The sequence below is a fragment of the Arvicanthis niloticus genome, chromosome 1, assembly GCF_011762505.2.
Source record: "Arvicanthis niloticus isolate mArvNil1 chromosome 1, mArvNil1.pat.X, whole genome shotgun sequence".
Taxonomy (NCBI): domain Eukaryota; kingdom Metazoa; phylum Chordata; class Mammalia; order Rodentia; family Muridae; genus Arvicanthis; species Arvicanthis niloticus.
In genome coordinates this window covers 53,190,638-53,206,643 of record NC_047658.1, presented here as the reverse complement: position 1 = coordinate 53,206,643, position 16,006 = coordinate 53,190,638, and the positions used below count along the sequence as shown (strand labels likewise).

Below are 16,006 nucleotides of genomic sequence, written 5' to 3'. Positions count from 1 at the left end.
GGGGTCTGCCCCCTATCAGCCACTCTCTGCTCCCCAGCCAGGACCCTTCTGTGTGGGGGTCACCTGTTGGTCACTCACTGAGATATCTTTGATTTCCATTTGGTAGCTTCTGTCCAGTAGCACTGACAAACTCTCCTTGGCCATCTGAAACCCTTGCGATGAAACCAAGTAATTCAGGACATGAGTAAAATGATACAAAAGCCATTCTTGGGAAAAACAGATCAATTTAGAAGACATCTGGCCTGTGGCGATCTTTAAAGCAAACATGAACCTCCTCCCATGTGGCCATAAGAGAATCTGGAAGGCTGCACACAGGCTGGGCTTTATGACTTCCCGGCCCTACTGGGATTAAGTAGTGCACCTCCGGCACGCGGGGCAGACAGCACATGGGAGCTGCACGGTACCTATAGACTGTTGTATTTTATGGCTTATTTGAAAAGGAAGCATGAAAGTCATCATGGCAAGCTCGCCTTAACTGTCCCGTTCTTTAAGATCGAGGAGCTTGAAGAACAGTGCGGTGAGATAAACAGGGAGAAGGAGAAGAACACCCAGCTGAAGAGGAGGATCGAGGAGCTGGAGTCAGAGGTCCGAGAGAAGGAGATGGTGAGTAAAGAGCTCTGAGCAGGGCCCTCGTGTCCCCAGCCTAGCATGGTGGCCTCTGTGGCCTCTGTGGCCTCTGTGGCCTCTGTGACCCAGGACTTCGGCAACTGCCTGGATCCCAGAATGGAGAATCAGGGCTTGTACCATGGTTCAGCTTCCCCCGAGAGCCAGAGCCTCACAGGCCGCTTGCAGCCTTCTATTTATGACATTCAGAGTGGACCGAGGGTGGCAATGTAGCCCAGTAGGTAGAGGGCTTGCCTAGTGTTCATAAAGCCCTGAGATTTGATCCCCAGGGTGATGTGAACCACCATGGTGGCACAGACCTATAATCATAGAGGCAGGAGGATCAGGAGTTCAAAGGCCATCTTCGTTAAGGCCAGCCTGGGATACATAGGTGCTATCTGGGAAAAAGAAAAGATTTCCCAAAAGCCCCAGTCAGTCTCCCAGATCACTGGCCGACAGAAGCGGAGTCCCACCGTCAGGGCCATGCAACCAGACTTTCTGTTCTCACAGTCACTTCTATTTGGGAGACGGGAGTTAAGCGCACAGCACTGGCTGGGACGTGGGAAAGTCAATGAAACCTCCCTAGGCCTCAGTTTTTACCACTACAAAGCAGCAATTGTAAAAACACATGCCATTTTACAGTGTATACAGAGTTCATGTGGTGATGTGTCATACTACATTCACCAGTAGAGTCATGGGTGCTTCAGAATAGCATCCTTCATCGTTACTCAAGTGAGCAAGACAGGGCCTCAGAGCAGCAGCACCCACTAGTACTAGTGCCCACACAAGTTACAAGTCGGCAGTTTTCAAGAGTATGCTTTAATCCCTCTCTCTGTCTCTATCTGTCTGTTTCTCTCTCTCTCTCTCTCTCTCTCTCTCTCTCTCTCTCTCTCTCTCTCTCTCTCTCTCTCTCTCTGTGTGTGTGTCTTTAAAAATGTCTGTCTCCCTTAGGAGTTGAAGGATCTCCGAAAACAAAGTGAAATCATACCTCAGCTCATGTCCGAGTGTGAATATGTCTCTGAGAAGTTAGAGGTAAGGGTGTTCGTTGGTCCTGAGGTGATTGGCGTGGCTGTGGCTGTAACTCCTCCGTTCCCCTTCATGGTTACACCTAGGATGATCAAGGGTGGGTTTCTGCTTACAAATTGCTAGTGATAGCGTGTCCAGAGCACCACCCCTGGGAGCTGCCTCAGCAACCTACACAAAGGTTCTTGTGCGCAGCCAGTGTAGGTGATAGTTTCTCACTCACAGGAAATCCCCGCAGACCCACAGCCAGTTAGGAGAGGGCATGGGAGTGGCCCGGGTGAACCACAGCCAGTAAGGAGGGGCATGGGAGTGGCCCGGGTGAACCACAGCCAGTAAGGAGGGGTATGGGAGTGGCCCGGGTGAACCACAGCCAGTAAGGAGGGGCATGGGAGTGGCCTGGGCGAACCACAGCCAGTAAGGAGAGGGCATGGGAGTGGCCCGGGTGAACCACAGCCAGTAAGGAGGGAGTGGCCCGGTATGGGGGCGGGGTCAAGTTCAAATCCACCTTGGCCTCTTCCCAGCTCTTGTCTTTGGGTGCTGACCCTACACTGGCCTTCCTCACTACCATCAGCTTCCCAATCTACAACACAAGGGGTTTTCTTCTCCTCCAGTGGTTTCCTCACTCCAGTCCTCATGACCTACACAAGGAGCACTTTATTGAATTACACAACCCCAGGACTGCATTGATAACCAGTTTCTGGGCACATATTCAAGAAAGTCCTAGTTTAGCACCACAGAACAAAGCTCTTCTGCAGCATTAAGAGTCCTCCCTCACAAAGGACGAGAGGTCAGCTAGAAGTTAAAAAAGCAAGCCATGTTCACTGCCCATCTGTTCTAGCTTCGGTAGGATATAAATGAAAGGACGGAGCCTCTGATTTCTGGTTCTCTATGGGAACCTCTGTGAAGCCCCCTGGAGCAGGACTCTGCGTTCTGCATTTCTGGTTGCTGCTTGGGGTATCCAGGCCTTCTAATCCTTCTTTAGGAATACCACCAGATGGCCTCCTCTCTGACTTGAATGGTAAGCGTTTGGTCAGGCTCCAGCAGTCACCGCCTTCTAGACCCTTCCCTTTTGTCTCATCAGGCGGCAGAAAGAGACAATCAAAACTTGGAAGACAAAGTGCGGTCTCTAAAGACAGACATCGAGGAGAGTAAATACCGGCAGCGCCACCTGAAGGGGGAGCTGAAGAACTTCCTTGAGGTGCTGGATGGAAAGATTGATGACCTCCATGACTTCCGCCGAGGACTCTCCAAGTTAGGCACGGATAACTAGGGCGGGGCGGAGCCTAGACAGCGAGTCGCAAGTGTGTGTGAGAGGTGAAGTAGGCGTAGGACATTCTCCATTTGCTTCTGTAAATGCAGGTGCGTTCTGTCTCCAGACCAGTTGTGCCGTCCACTCACTCCTCCAGAATAGGAAATCTCTTGCTTCTCTGGCTTTGTGAGGTCGTGGACAACTGGAAGCTTCTGACTCAGGAATCCAGAACTTGGTCTACCTTAGCCGTTTACGCAGTCAGGGCAGGGATGTTTAGATCTTCCCTTAAGGGCTGTTGCAACCCTATGAACTGGGGATGGGGGGCGGGGAAGTATTTTCTAATCCAAGTTTCATTATCCTTTACAACAGGCCTTTGGGGGCCTTCTGCTGTGCGCATTCAGTGTGTGTGACTCTCCAGCAGATTCAATATGATGGGCTCATGGAGGGAGCATCTTTTCCCAGTATGCATTTTGTTGCTTTAGCAGATGTGGCTAAACTTTTGAAGTTGGGACATGACATTGTCGTGACAAAGTTCACACTCAAAACCTGCACAATTGACTCACCCCAAAAGAAATAATTGTCCAAAAAAAAAAAAAAAAAAAAAAAAAAAAAAGAAAAGAAAGAAAGAAAGAAAGAAAGGAAAGAAAGAAAAAGAAACCCTTAGAGTGTTTTAAGTAAATATACCATTTTGGGTTGGAGCACGTTCACAGTTACCCTGGGCTGCCTGCGGCCTTTGGGCTGTAGGTCAGACATGCCTACTTGAAAGGACTCATTTGGTGGAGACTTCTCCAGAGGGAAGATAAACAGAAGTTTTGGGGTGTGGATACTGACAGGGTAGTACTTGTACCGACTATGACCCACCCTCCCCTGATTTGTTATGCTTGCAACAATGTTCTTTTTTGTTTGATTTTTGTTTTGTTTTGTTTGTTTTATTTTTTAATTTCGGAGCAGATGCTTAAGCTGTGGGAACAGAATGCAGGGAGGGTGTCTAGCACAGTCTGGGCACGTAATAGGTGCTTAATAAACATTCGTTCAATTAAACATATAAACAGAATTTAGTGTTTTAATCAAACCCCACAACAGAGTTCAGACCCTTGTTGAACAACGCATCATCTTTGTTGTGCTGAAGTAATTATCAGAAATGAATGCAGTTTGCTGTACTCAAAGCTAGACTTGGCTCTGAGGCAAGGTAATTATTACAGACTACTCTGAGGCCCTCTTGCAGGGACCCCAGCCATGATCCCTCTAGAGGACATTGCTCTTGGGGCCACCTTCTCTTCCAGGCAGAAGGCCTGTGGTCGGAGGCTTTCTGGATACTGGGAGAACATGGTATAGGAGTTAACCTGGGCTTAGAAGATAGGCTGGGCTCCCCGTAATAGGTTTGAACAATAGCAAAGCCATCCTACAGGCCATGAGGGTGAGAGCCCCTCGGGTGGCAGCCCTTAGCCTTAGTGACAGAGACGCTTCCCCCAGGTCTGCCTTTCCTTTCCTAGTTCCCATTAAGAAAGGGCCAGCAGCCAAAATCTCTCTGTTCACAGAGAGCTTCTTAGTGGGGCCATTGGACATCCAGGTTCACAGGCAGGCATTCCTCCTTAGGAGAGACAGCACACAGGAGGCAAGGTATGGTAGGCCCGACCCCCAACACTTCTAAATGCCTTGGGCAAGGGAAACGTTGGTTCCCAATCTCTCTAAGAACCCCCCAAATGTGTCCACATGGGATCAGAAGTTCTTTCTCTTGAATGAGAAGACAGCCTGAGGAAGGGGCCAGGGTCAGCATATTCGAGACTTCCAAGTCCTCACCTTTCCTTGCAGTGGCTGATGAGTCACTCTGAGCAAGGACCTCAGCTGGGATAAGAAGGGAAGGAAGGCTGGCAGTATGGAAGGCTGAGGTGTATTAGGAGGTGACATCATCAAGTTGGGATGTTTTATGCAACAGAGTGGACACTTCTGATGTAATTCAGCCCAGGGTACTGCCAGCCCTGCCCTTCTCCACAGTTCCCAGTAGTTCTCCAGTCAGTAGCAGCTGCTAACTGGTACACCAAGAGAACATAGACTGGGTTAGCCATGACCCAGCATGGGCTAAGGGGAACTCTATTTAGGCCATCCTGGCCCCTTTGTCTGCCAGCAGCCCAGGCTCATGGCTCCCAAGAACAGCGGACACTGGGCTCCTCAGCGCAGGCTCCAGATGAACCTCTGTCTCAGGAGACATAATCTTGTAGAAGGAGCTCTCTTGGCTGGCTGGAGTGTGACCTAGTGACATGATCCTATGAGGACACTTGCTAAAGCTACTGAGTTAGAAGTGTACAGCCTGGCAGTGGTGGTGCACGCCTTTAATCCCAGCACTTGGGAGGCAGAGGCAGGTGGATTTCTGAGTTTGAGGCCAGCCTGGTCTACAGGGTGAGTTCCCAGACAAGGCTACACAGAGAAACCCTGTCTTGAAAAAAAAAAAAAAAGGAAGTGTAGAAAGTTCTAGAAGTTATGAGCCCAGTAGACTAGCTGTAAGGTTGAGACCCATGATCCCTGTTGTTAGCCACTGGAGGGTTTGGCAAGCTACGTGTAGCCAGCAGATAGGGGAAGTAGAGTTTTTGTTCTCTTAGACTCAAGCAGTCCACAAACCGCCACAACCCATGAGCCTAAGAGACTACGGACTTCCTAAGAGTGATTTGGGCTCCTTGTTTCAGCTAAAGCCTGAAACAAGCACGGAACCTCCCTTTCCTCTGCTTCCTCTAAAGACCTCATGATTCTTCATTTGCTTTCTTTTATGAGAACAGTCATGACCTAGGAAGAGCCTGGAAGGTCAACAATAGGCTGGCCCTGTCTGCAGCCTCTGGCATTGTAAAGGGTAGACTCTGTATGGAGCAAACGACCCACCGAAATTGTTCTGTATCCACTCACACTGGTGGGACATAACCTCCATTCTTTTATGACGTCCAGCCAAGTTTTAAGACTGTTGTTGTGGCCTCAAACCCTGTGCAGATGGGTGTGAGCTGTTTTCCTCCCAACAGTTACGGCCACCGAGTGCTGCCTACAGAGCCCAGTGTCAGATGAGATCTGGCCTTGGCATCTCCAAGACTAGCAGTCTGCACCTTGCTCAGCTTGCGTTCTGCAGCCATCCACATGGAGCCTAAATGAGGCCAAGAAAACCTCAGAACCCTTTAGCCATGATCCTCATGCATTTCTGACATAGGCTGGGGTGGGGCAAAGGCCACGCTTATGGTGCCTAGAGACCATTGGAGGGAGAGATTGGGAGACAAGAAACAGCCCGTGCTAGGCCTCCAATCATCTCCTTCTGTTGCATCTCCCGAAGAGCTGTCATTTTAGACTTTAATTGGGTGAGAGAACTTGGCAGGGGTTATCAACAGGAAGTGGAGGCAGAGTAGCATGCCCAGAGTAACCCAGCTGTGGCCAGCAGCGTGGGGTCTTGGGTCTCCTAGACTTTGATCCGCTGTTCTCCTATGAGCCATATTGTCACTCTTCCTTTGGTGTCCCTTAGATACCAAGAAGAAATAATCCTCTGCCATATTGAAAACATGTTGAGCCGGGCAGTGGTGGCACATGCCTTTAATCCCAGCACTTGGGAGGCAGAGGCAGGTGGATTTCTGAGTTCAAGGCCAGCCTGGTCTACAGGGTGAGTTCCAGGACAGCCAGGACCACACAGAGAAACTCTGTCTGGAAAAGAAAAGAAAACATGTTGCAACTATATTAATTTCAGTGTGTGTCCACAGCAGAGAACAGCTGACAGGGATGAGGCAGAATTGTTCACCTTACCCAGTAAGGTCCCTTTCCTTTGAATGAGTCTGCTTTGTAGGGATCGCTGTGATTAGAGAGACTAATTCGGTGGAACACTGTCTGGCTTTGAATTCTTTGCTGATGGCTTTAAATGGAGGTACACTCGTCTTTTTAAAGCAGAGAGGGAAAGGCCCTGGATGGCAGAGACATAAACAAGGGCAGGCCCAGAGATGGCTGGTCCAGATGAGCCACAGCTGGGGAGATGTAGACTCATCCAGTGTGTAGAGCAGTTTGTATGCATGACAGGCTGTCCACAGGGGGGAGCTGCTCTCCAGTCTGCATGTTCCACAGCCACGGCCTTAAGCAGCGTGATGGGCAGGTACATGTACTGTATTTGATGTGTGTGATGGCTCACATGCAGCCCAGAAGCATCATGAGCAAGCCCGTTTTGCAGGGGCTCTTTCTATAGACAAGACTCCTCTTCTGCAGACGCCAGGGGCAACTGTGAATGAGACCCAACTTAGACTCACAGGTAGCCAGGTGCATGCTTGGAAACAGGGCAGTCTGATAGGAGCTCAAGCTGCCCTTCAGGGAGCACCAACCACGGCTCTTCGCTGATAGCTGACATGGTTCACTAGACATTACACTCGGTTGATTCTTCGGAACATCACTGGATTTTGAAGCACTTGCAACATTAACCAGAAGCTTTCAATTCAATGTCCATACACATCTTGAATGATAGGCATGATTTAAATAGACTATGACTTCTGAGTACATGGCTTCCCCGCCCAAAGAAATAGACTATATTCTGGGGACAGTGGGTGTGACGGCATGGAGGTGGATCCCTAAATAGAAATGTTAGTTGTTTATGTGTCTTTTTTCTTACACCTTTCTAAAGAATATAAATTCCCCCTTTAAAAACAAGCCTGGCAAGAAGGTGACTTTGGTAGGAATTTTTGAGCTGTATGAAATGTTTGTGTGTGTGTGTGTGTGTGTGTTTGTGTGCGTGTGCGCGCGCGCATTGGGGAAAGAAGCATTGGGGAAAGCCAGAGACACAATTAGGAGGAATTTGACTATAACTTCTTAACCAGGAGGAACCTGAGTATTTCTGGCAGTGTTCTGGAATGGTGAATGTTCTGGAATCCTCTTACAGGACTGCGGGGCTTTGGTGTTGTGTGAAATCATACAGTTCTCTTTGACAGTGTAGCACTTGTTCCCAAGTGGACTCTGGGCTGCAGGGACCCCTGCAGAGGCCCATGTGGATCACAACGGAGTACAGGCTTGTCAGGAGATCAGCAGGACTGATGCCGCCGCCGAGTCATTGGGAACTCGTTGATGTCTCTCCATCCAGTAACACTTTTGATAGGAAAGCCTGACTGTCACTCCGTTGTGCAGTGTCTCATGATGTGACAGCAGAAAACATTTCTTACATCTCCACAAGAGCTTAATGCTAAGTGTGGATTGGTTAAGCAAATTATTTCATGAGTCATTTTTTTTCTTTTTAAATGCTTTTTTGGAATATAAGTAGTAGGTAATTTTTTAAAAATGAAACTAAAGATAAAAGGAACAAAAAGAAATCACCTACTGTTCCACCGTCTGATTGTAACCACTGTTAACCCGTGCGGCTCTTCAGAGTCGCCATCCGATTGTAACACTGTCAACCAGTGTGGCTCTTTCCAGTCCTAACACAGCTGCTTTTGTTCCTTTTCCATGAAATCTCCTTGTCTCATGCACACTCTTCTAGTAACTCACTTGTCCCCTTTTACACTGTATCACAAATGTATTTCCCTATTGGTAAGTATGTAGCTACTACTTTTGAACAGTTGTATAGGTCATTCCTTCCATCTTTAAGCTGTATCCAGTTTTTTACTCTTGAAGTTGGGACACAGTAACATTGTTCTGACATCTTTGTAAACCGTTTAGAATATTTGCTTAGAATAAATTTCTAATATTAGCCTTTTCTGATCTCCAAACCTTGGTTCCTTTTCTTCCTAAACATGTGAGAGACTCTACTCCCCAGCCCTTTGGCGGTCAGCTATTCAGGGCCCTGTGAATAATTCTGGTCAATGATGTAAGCAGATGCAGTATCTGAAACTCTAGCTGGAACTGTGGAGTGTGCGATGCATGACTCCGGTGTCTCTGATCCTTTGCCTTAGCAAATGGTAACATCCCAGGGTTAGAGCTTCTCCTAGCCTAAGTCCTTGAGTGACTGTACAGGACAGGTCCTCTCATCCTACCCTACCTGCCATTGACACAGACATGTGGCATGCATAGACATAGACCTTGTGGGTTCCCACTGGGATTTCAGGGTTGATGCTTTACCACAGCATCACGTAGCCCTATTTTAACTAATAGGAAAGGAGGCATGTACATTTTTAGGATTTTAAACAAAGCACTTCAAATTACCTTTCAGAAATATGCACCCCCCCCAACTATACCTTTGCTCACAGTGTCTGTGAGCCCCCCTCCTTCTGTAGCTCTGTCATTATCATGGAGGCAGGAGCTAAGAAAGTTACATTTGTGTTTTTATTAAAATATGATCCTCGTTAGCAAATGAGACCCGCCTGCCTCTGCCTCCCAAGTGCTGGGATCAAAGGTGCGTGCCACCGCCTGACTTCAGACCTGCTTCCTTATAAGGTCTTTAATGATATCATTCATTCCTTTTTTTTTAAGTATATGTGAACTACTTGTGTGCCTGATATTCAAGGAGACCAGAAGAGAGAGCATCAGATCCCCTGGAACTGGAGTTATAGAAGGTCGTGGGCTGCCATGTGGGTGATGGAAGTCAAACCCAGGTCCTCTGAAAGCATAGCTAATACTCTTAACTACTGAGCCATCTCTCCAGCATTCAGCCCCTCTGTTTGCTTTCTATTTTTATTTTTTTGAAACAAGGTGTCAACCATATAATTGTGGCTAGCCTGGGACTGTCTGTGTAGACCACACTAGCCTTAAATTTGTGGCAATCCTCCTGTTCAGCCTTCCAAGAACTAGAATTACAGGCTTGCTCCACCACATCTAGTGGTCTCATTGAGGTCAAAGGTTTTTCACAAATATTTTAAAAATTAAAGTTGTATCATGGCTTCTTCTTACACATTAAGAAGAAACGTTTTTAGTCTTTTCCTTTATAGTTAGTCCTTTGCTGTCACGATTGTAAAAGTTTTTCTGACTCTAATCCCAGCCTACTGTGTTCATTAGTGTCTGCTCTTGAAGGTTCATTAACCCACATTCACCTGTGGAATCTCTGGTCTCAGGCAGGGATGGTGGGTCTCTTATAATCCCAGTAGTTGGAAGTGGAGGCAGGACGATCAGCCACATAGAAAGTTTAAGAGCCAGCCTGGGCTACAGAGACCCTGTCTCAAAACAAAAACAAACACACACACAAGACAAAACGAAACCAAACAAACAAACCAGCCAATTGTGGTGCACACCTTTAATCCCAGTACAAAGGAGGCAGAGATAGGCAGATCTCCGAGTCTGAGGCCAGCCTGGTCTACAGTAAGTCCCAAGCCAGCCAGGGTTGCACAGTGAGACCCTGATTCCAAAACAAAATAAAACAAAATTAGCCTTTTATTCTATTCCTAATTTATTTCTAAATTGCACCAACACTATTTTGATGAAAAATGACCCTTTCTCTCCTGGTATCAAATTGCATTCTACGTACCCACCCGTCTAGGGGCTGTGGGCATGCCGTGTTTACCTGTCTGTATAGTCTAGTGCTGGGACTATACCGTTTGGAAATCCTAACTTTAGGTTTCAAATCCCCACTAATGATTTCTTTTAATTTCATAGTCTATTTTATAGTCTAATATTTCCAAAAGAAATTCAGGGGCCATTTTGTAAATTTTGGAATCATTGGAAATTGGATTATATAATATTTCTACCTTATAAGAGAAGTAACATCTTTATAAACTCTTTTGTTTCACTAAATTTATAATGTTCAGTCTATTTTTTATAAAGGTAATTTTTTTCATTGTGGCTATTGCTATAAATGAGATCTCTCCCAACAGTTTACTGTTACAGCTGTAACACTGCTTTGTTAATGAAAATCCTTCCCCTTAGATTTCTATTTGAGGACAACAAATAAACATTACATAGATTTAGATATTAAAAACTGTAGAAAATCAAAGTCTCCTATAATTACAATTCCCTCTGCTCTAAGATACTCAGCAATTATGTAAAGTTCAGTTCTCTCCCTCCACACACACACACACACACACACGCACGCACGCACGCACGCACGCACGCACGCGCACACACGTTTTGTCATTTTGACAGTTTGATACAGCCTCTTTGCTATGTGCATCCTGGCCTTGGAGAAGATCTTGACCATCAGTGACCATCAGGAAGCATTGGTCAGTCGATCTACCTCATTTTTATCTGCAGAGAAGAGTGTATCTGCAAACAAGTCCATTTCATTCCTGTCCAGCTAGTCACTGATTCAGTTTATTCTAATCCTTTTGGTCTTAATTTCATTTGTCTTCCTTGTAGGCGATAGCCTTGATTAGTGATGATAATATCATGTCCCAATTTTTTGCTTTCTTGCCTTCCCCCACTGAACACTCCTCTGGAACAGTGACAGAGTTGTTTATGATTAGGCTAGTCTCGAACATGTGTCTCCACATACCTTCTCCTTGTTGAGGATATTTTTAGTGTCTTTACAGAAGTATGCATGTGACTCTAGGTTGTATATTCAAGTCATAATCTCGTATCTCCAGTTTGCTAGCAATTTTATAAGTAAGGGGTATTGGGATTTTAGGAAATGAATTTTTAGCATCTGTCAAGCTGTTCAGATGATTTTTCTCTATTGTGACTTGAGATGAGTCGTCGCAGCTAAGCCCTCTGTTTCTCCAAACCCTTGATGTAGTCATGGTGCGTCACTCTTAATACACATCTCCTTCTGAAGTTAACAGTGGTTACTCAGGATCGGTTGGTCTTTGGTACATTTTTACTTTGTCTTATTTGTGCTCTCAGATTTTTCTACAAAAGTTGCCTGTTGTATAATAAAATTAAGAGCTTTACAATGAGAAAAGACTCTTGATTTCAGTGGTTCCTTTGATTTTGGGATTTCCTATCTTATTTTGATAAGATGAGTAATTGTGATTTTTCTGCTGTCTTTGTCAGGTGTTTTGTGTGAACTTCCTTTAACATATCCTAGACCACTTTCTATCTCTTTTCTATGCCCTAGAATAGTTCAAAAAACATTTAGAACTCCTTGCTCTTTGAAGTTTTTATAACCTGTATAAAATTGTTCAAGTCTAGTGCCTTTTAAAGAAATAATCCTTTGATAATTTTAAAACATTTTCCATATTCATTGGTCTCTTCAAAGTTTCTTCTTATTCTGTAACATTTTTGACAGTTTAACTTTTACTAAATGATAATTGTCTTTAAGATTTTCGGACTCTGTTGATGTAGGATTCTACTATTTTTCCCTTAGTGCTGTATGTCTTGGCTTCCCATTTTTATTCTGAATAGTTTGTCAATAATTAGTCAATTTTTATTCATCTTTTCAAAAATCCCAGCTTTGGAATTTATATGGACTTCTCCAGTGTTATCATTTTATGATTGTTGTTTTTCCCTCGGTATTTTTCCAGCTTTTCGAGTTAAAGGCCATCTTGACTTCTTACACAGTGAAGGGCACAGCAGCTCCCGTGACCTTTCCTCTGAATAAATCTGTATCCATAAATGTTTATGTATGATGTGATTGTTATAAATAACTTATCCCTTCAGATTGGAGTTTACCTTTAACTTATACTTTGAGATTTCCTGTCATTTGTCTTTGTTGCTTTAACGTTTGTTATGGACCCTGCTTTATTACCTTGTTGTCAAGGAGGGTGCGGCCTGTACAATTTGGGAGTTCATTAACATTTTGTTGAGACCTAATGAATTTTTAGTTTTAATAAGATACCCAGGAAGTTGGAGAAGGTATATTCTTTGAAAGCAACAATATTTGATCTATGTATATTAATTTGACCTTACTAAATATACTATTATGTACTTTTAAATTTTATTTTCTTAATTCATTAAAGACTAACAAAGGCTTGTTCCCATTCCCATTGTATGTCTGTCCTTTTTTTTTTTAATGTACCTAACACTTTCTTCCTGTGTATTTCTGTTTGCTGTAGAAAAATGATCCTTTCATATTTAAGGAAAAATTGTTTTCCTAAAGACTGGTGTCCCTTGGTTTTACCTGGCTTTGTTGTAATAGAGTTGTTTGTGTAGAAATACAGTTTGCTGGGCAGTGGTGGCGCATGCCTTTAATCCCAGCCCTTGGGAGGCAGAAGCAGGCGGATTTCTGAGTTCGAGGCCAGCCTGGTCTACAGAGTGAGTTCCGGAACAGCCAGGGCTACACAAAGAAACCAAAACCAAACCAAAACAAAAGCCCTTCCTGAGCAGACCAAGGGGGCCGGTGGGGCCGAGGCTCCCTAGATTTAGGAGCAGAATGGAGGTTCTTTTGAGCATATAAACATTTTCACTTCCTGTTTGGGAGCAGCCTCTTATATAGGGGTGGACGGTTACCCATAGCTTGCTCTGTTTCTGCCACACCATGACTCCTCGCCCTGCATATACATTTTTCTTGTGGAGGGATTAGCTTTCTAAGAGAGGCAGTGAGAATGGACGTCGGTTGCCTGGATACAGGAAAAAAAGCCAATCTCAGGGATACATCCTACTACAGCAGACCTTTCCAGAAGAATTTCAACCAGCTCTGCACACAGCAGAGTCTGCGCCAGGCACAGAATCACCTCTCCACAAATGTGTGGGAGGTGCAACTCCCAGCCCTCAGCTCAGGAATGGAAGACATATGACCTGTTGTGCCTTCATTTAGTTTCTATTCTAGGCCCTGTTGCATCAGGCTCATGCAATTCTGGGTTTGGTCTTTCTCCCAAGATGTGTCCTTGACAGTCTGGGGAGGGCTTGGGGAGTGAGGGCACACAGAAGCACGGTTGGCTGAGACACAACAGCAGGCCTTTTTAGTCACCTGATGCACACTTTCTCCTTCCTGGTCTTTTGTGACCACTTCTGGTTTGTTTTTATTGGGCTTCCGAACTCTGTCCAAGGTCATTGCCCTAAGGTCTTTCCTTCCCGGCAGCAGGGAGGTGTCCCCAAGCAATTTCCAAATACCTGTCACTTTGCATATTGCCTTGAGGGTGTTCACACTGCCCCACCTCACTTCTGTATACAGACCACCTGCATTCCAAGGCTGGCCCTGCTGGTGTTATCTGTGCCCTTCCTAGGGCTTCACCGAGAGACGAGAGACGCAGGCCCATGATTAGCACATCTCTCTCTCCTACCTGTGACTCAGCCATCCCTGCCTGCTTACTGGACCCCTCATCCATAATCTTTATTTCCTGGTCACTCTTAACGCTGCTAGAGATTTCTTATAAAACCCTGAGTAAACCAGCTTCCAGAGCCAGCTCTTAGGGCTCTTCTACCCCATAAGCTCCTGCTGGAGTCCTGGCTGCTGTGTTTTCTCTGTGTCCTTTATTCATGCTGCTCCGAATCTTGGAATGCTCTCCGTTCCAGCCCCACGCCTCTCTTTGGACCCAGGTTAAAGGTCCCATGAAGTCCAACCACTCCTAGGGGTTTCTTAGCCTCTGAATAACTCTTACCATATATAATAGGATTTTGTTTTGTTTAGACAGCTTTGAGAACCCCAGGCTGGTCTTGACCTCCGTCCTGTCACTTTTGTAGGTGGAGTATAACAGCCTGTGTGGAGGCCGGAGGACAACTTGCAGCAGTTGGTTCTTTCCTACTGCCAGTGTTAAGTCTAAGAGTGTGAGGAGAAAAGGAGGAATCCATGACTATCCAGATAAAGCAAGATGTATCTGGGGGTGCACGTGAGACTGGCCAGCCCTCTGTCTCACTCTAAATGGGGATTGGAGAGAACAACCTCTGCCCTCCTCTGGAGGTCCTTTATATAGAAGAGAGAAGGTGTTCACAGGGGCAAGAGCTGGCTGTTACACATGATAACATGAAAGGGAAGGAACAAGGTATGTTAATATGTAGATAATATAATGTAAATGGAGTCCTGAGTTTAGTATAGCTTGAAAAACAAGCAGTTTACATCAGATTTAAGAAACAGGAACCTTAGCTTGCAAGGATTTACCACAGGCACTTATCCTTTTAACTACAAACAGAAACCTTAACTTGCACAGGGCAAACAGCACCCCTAACCTGCAGGGTACATCTTTCCTGCTTTGGTCTCACACATGATGAACTCAGGTTGACAAGCTTGGTGGCTTGTGTCTTTATCCACTGAGCCATCTAACCTGGCCTGATGCTGAAACTTTAATGTGTGTATTTGTATGTGTGCCTGTGTGAATCTGTGTGAATCTGTGTGCATCGTGTGCATCCAAGGACCCATGGAAGGCAGAAGAGGGTGTCTGATCCCCTGGAGCTAGATTTACAGCAGGTTGTGAGCCACAATAGGTGCTCTTACTCCCTGGACCATCCTTAAGTGTCAGTGCTTGTAAGGACAGTCTCAGAGCAGCTGCCCTCTGGGTCATCAGCCCACTTCAGAACGGCTTCCTAGAGTGAGGCCTCTGTGGACTGCCTGGCAATCTGTCTCCTAGATTGCCTTAGACCAACGACCCCCAAAGAGGAGCCTGTGACTATTAAAAGGCAAAAGGGGCTTATGGGAGGTTACCTGCATGATCTGGGTGGATCCTGTATACTCATTCTGTTTGGCAGAGTTCAGAGGATGCTGCCAGTGTGTATGGCCACCCCAGGACCAGACTTCATATGCCCAGTCCAACCAGCTGGGTAGGAATCACCACCCCACTAGACTATTCACTCATCTTTGAGACTGGGTCTTGCCTGTTCTAGGCTTGCCTAGGGCTTATGACGTAGCCAAGGATGGTGTTGAACTCTGGACCCTTCAAGTGCTAAAATTACAGGTATGCACCATGAAGCCTGGCTCTATGCCATGCTAGGAATTAAATTCAGGGCTTCATGTGTATTAGGCAAGCACTCTACCAACTAAGCAATTCCAATCACTTAAGCTTCAGAGCAAGACTATGGGGACAGAGGCAAGCAGTGTGGCGACTGGGCTAAAACCTGCAGTTGGGCAGGGTGCTGCCCAGGGGCAGCAGCCAGTATTCAGAGAGTCAGTGTATCAGGCAGCAGGGCTGGCCCTCACCTTGAGTATCAAGAAGCAGTGCTTTGGAAACCACTGGGCTTGGCTGAAGGGCAGGTAAGGGAAATGAAGAGAAGGTTCTAGAAGTTTTCAATACTAAAATACCACTGGATCAGGAACTTTGGGAGAACTTGTTTGTGAAAAGGGTCACTTTTTGAAAGCTTCTCAAAACCTTTTGTAAAAGCAAGCTGAGAGAAAACACAAACCTGATGCAGCTTCCCGACACTTTACACGACTGAGACTGCAATGCAGAATGGAAACAAAGAAAC

The 16,006-nt window shown here is 45.9% G+C and overlaps 1 protein-coding gene across 2 annotated transcripts in view; it reads left to right on the top strand.

Moving 5' to 3' along the window:
• Homer2 (homer scaffold protein 2) overlaps positions 1-12,651 on the top strand; it is a 103,322-nt gene extending 90,671 nt beyond the window's left edge. For both annotated transcript variants that reach the window (XM_034507182.2, XM_034507174.2), the window contains exons 7-9: positions 493-603; positions 1,555-1,635; positions 2,708-12,651. In XM_034507182.2, the coding sequence (XP_034363073.1) occupies positions 493-603; positions 1,555-1,635; positions 2,708-2,896 (381 nt within the window). In that variant the 3' untranslated portion in view covers positions 2,897-12,651. The remainder of the gene's footprint in view (positions 1-492; positions 604-1,554; positions 1,636-2,707) is intronic.
• Positions 12,652-16,006: the final 3,355 nt, after the last annotated feature.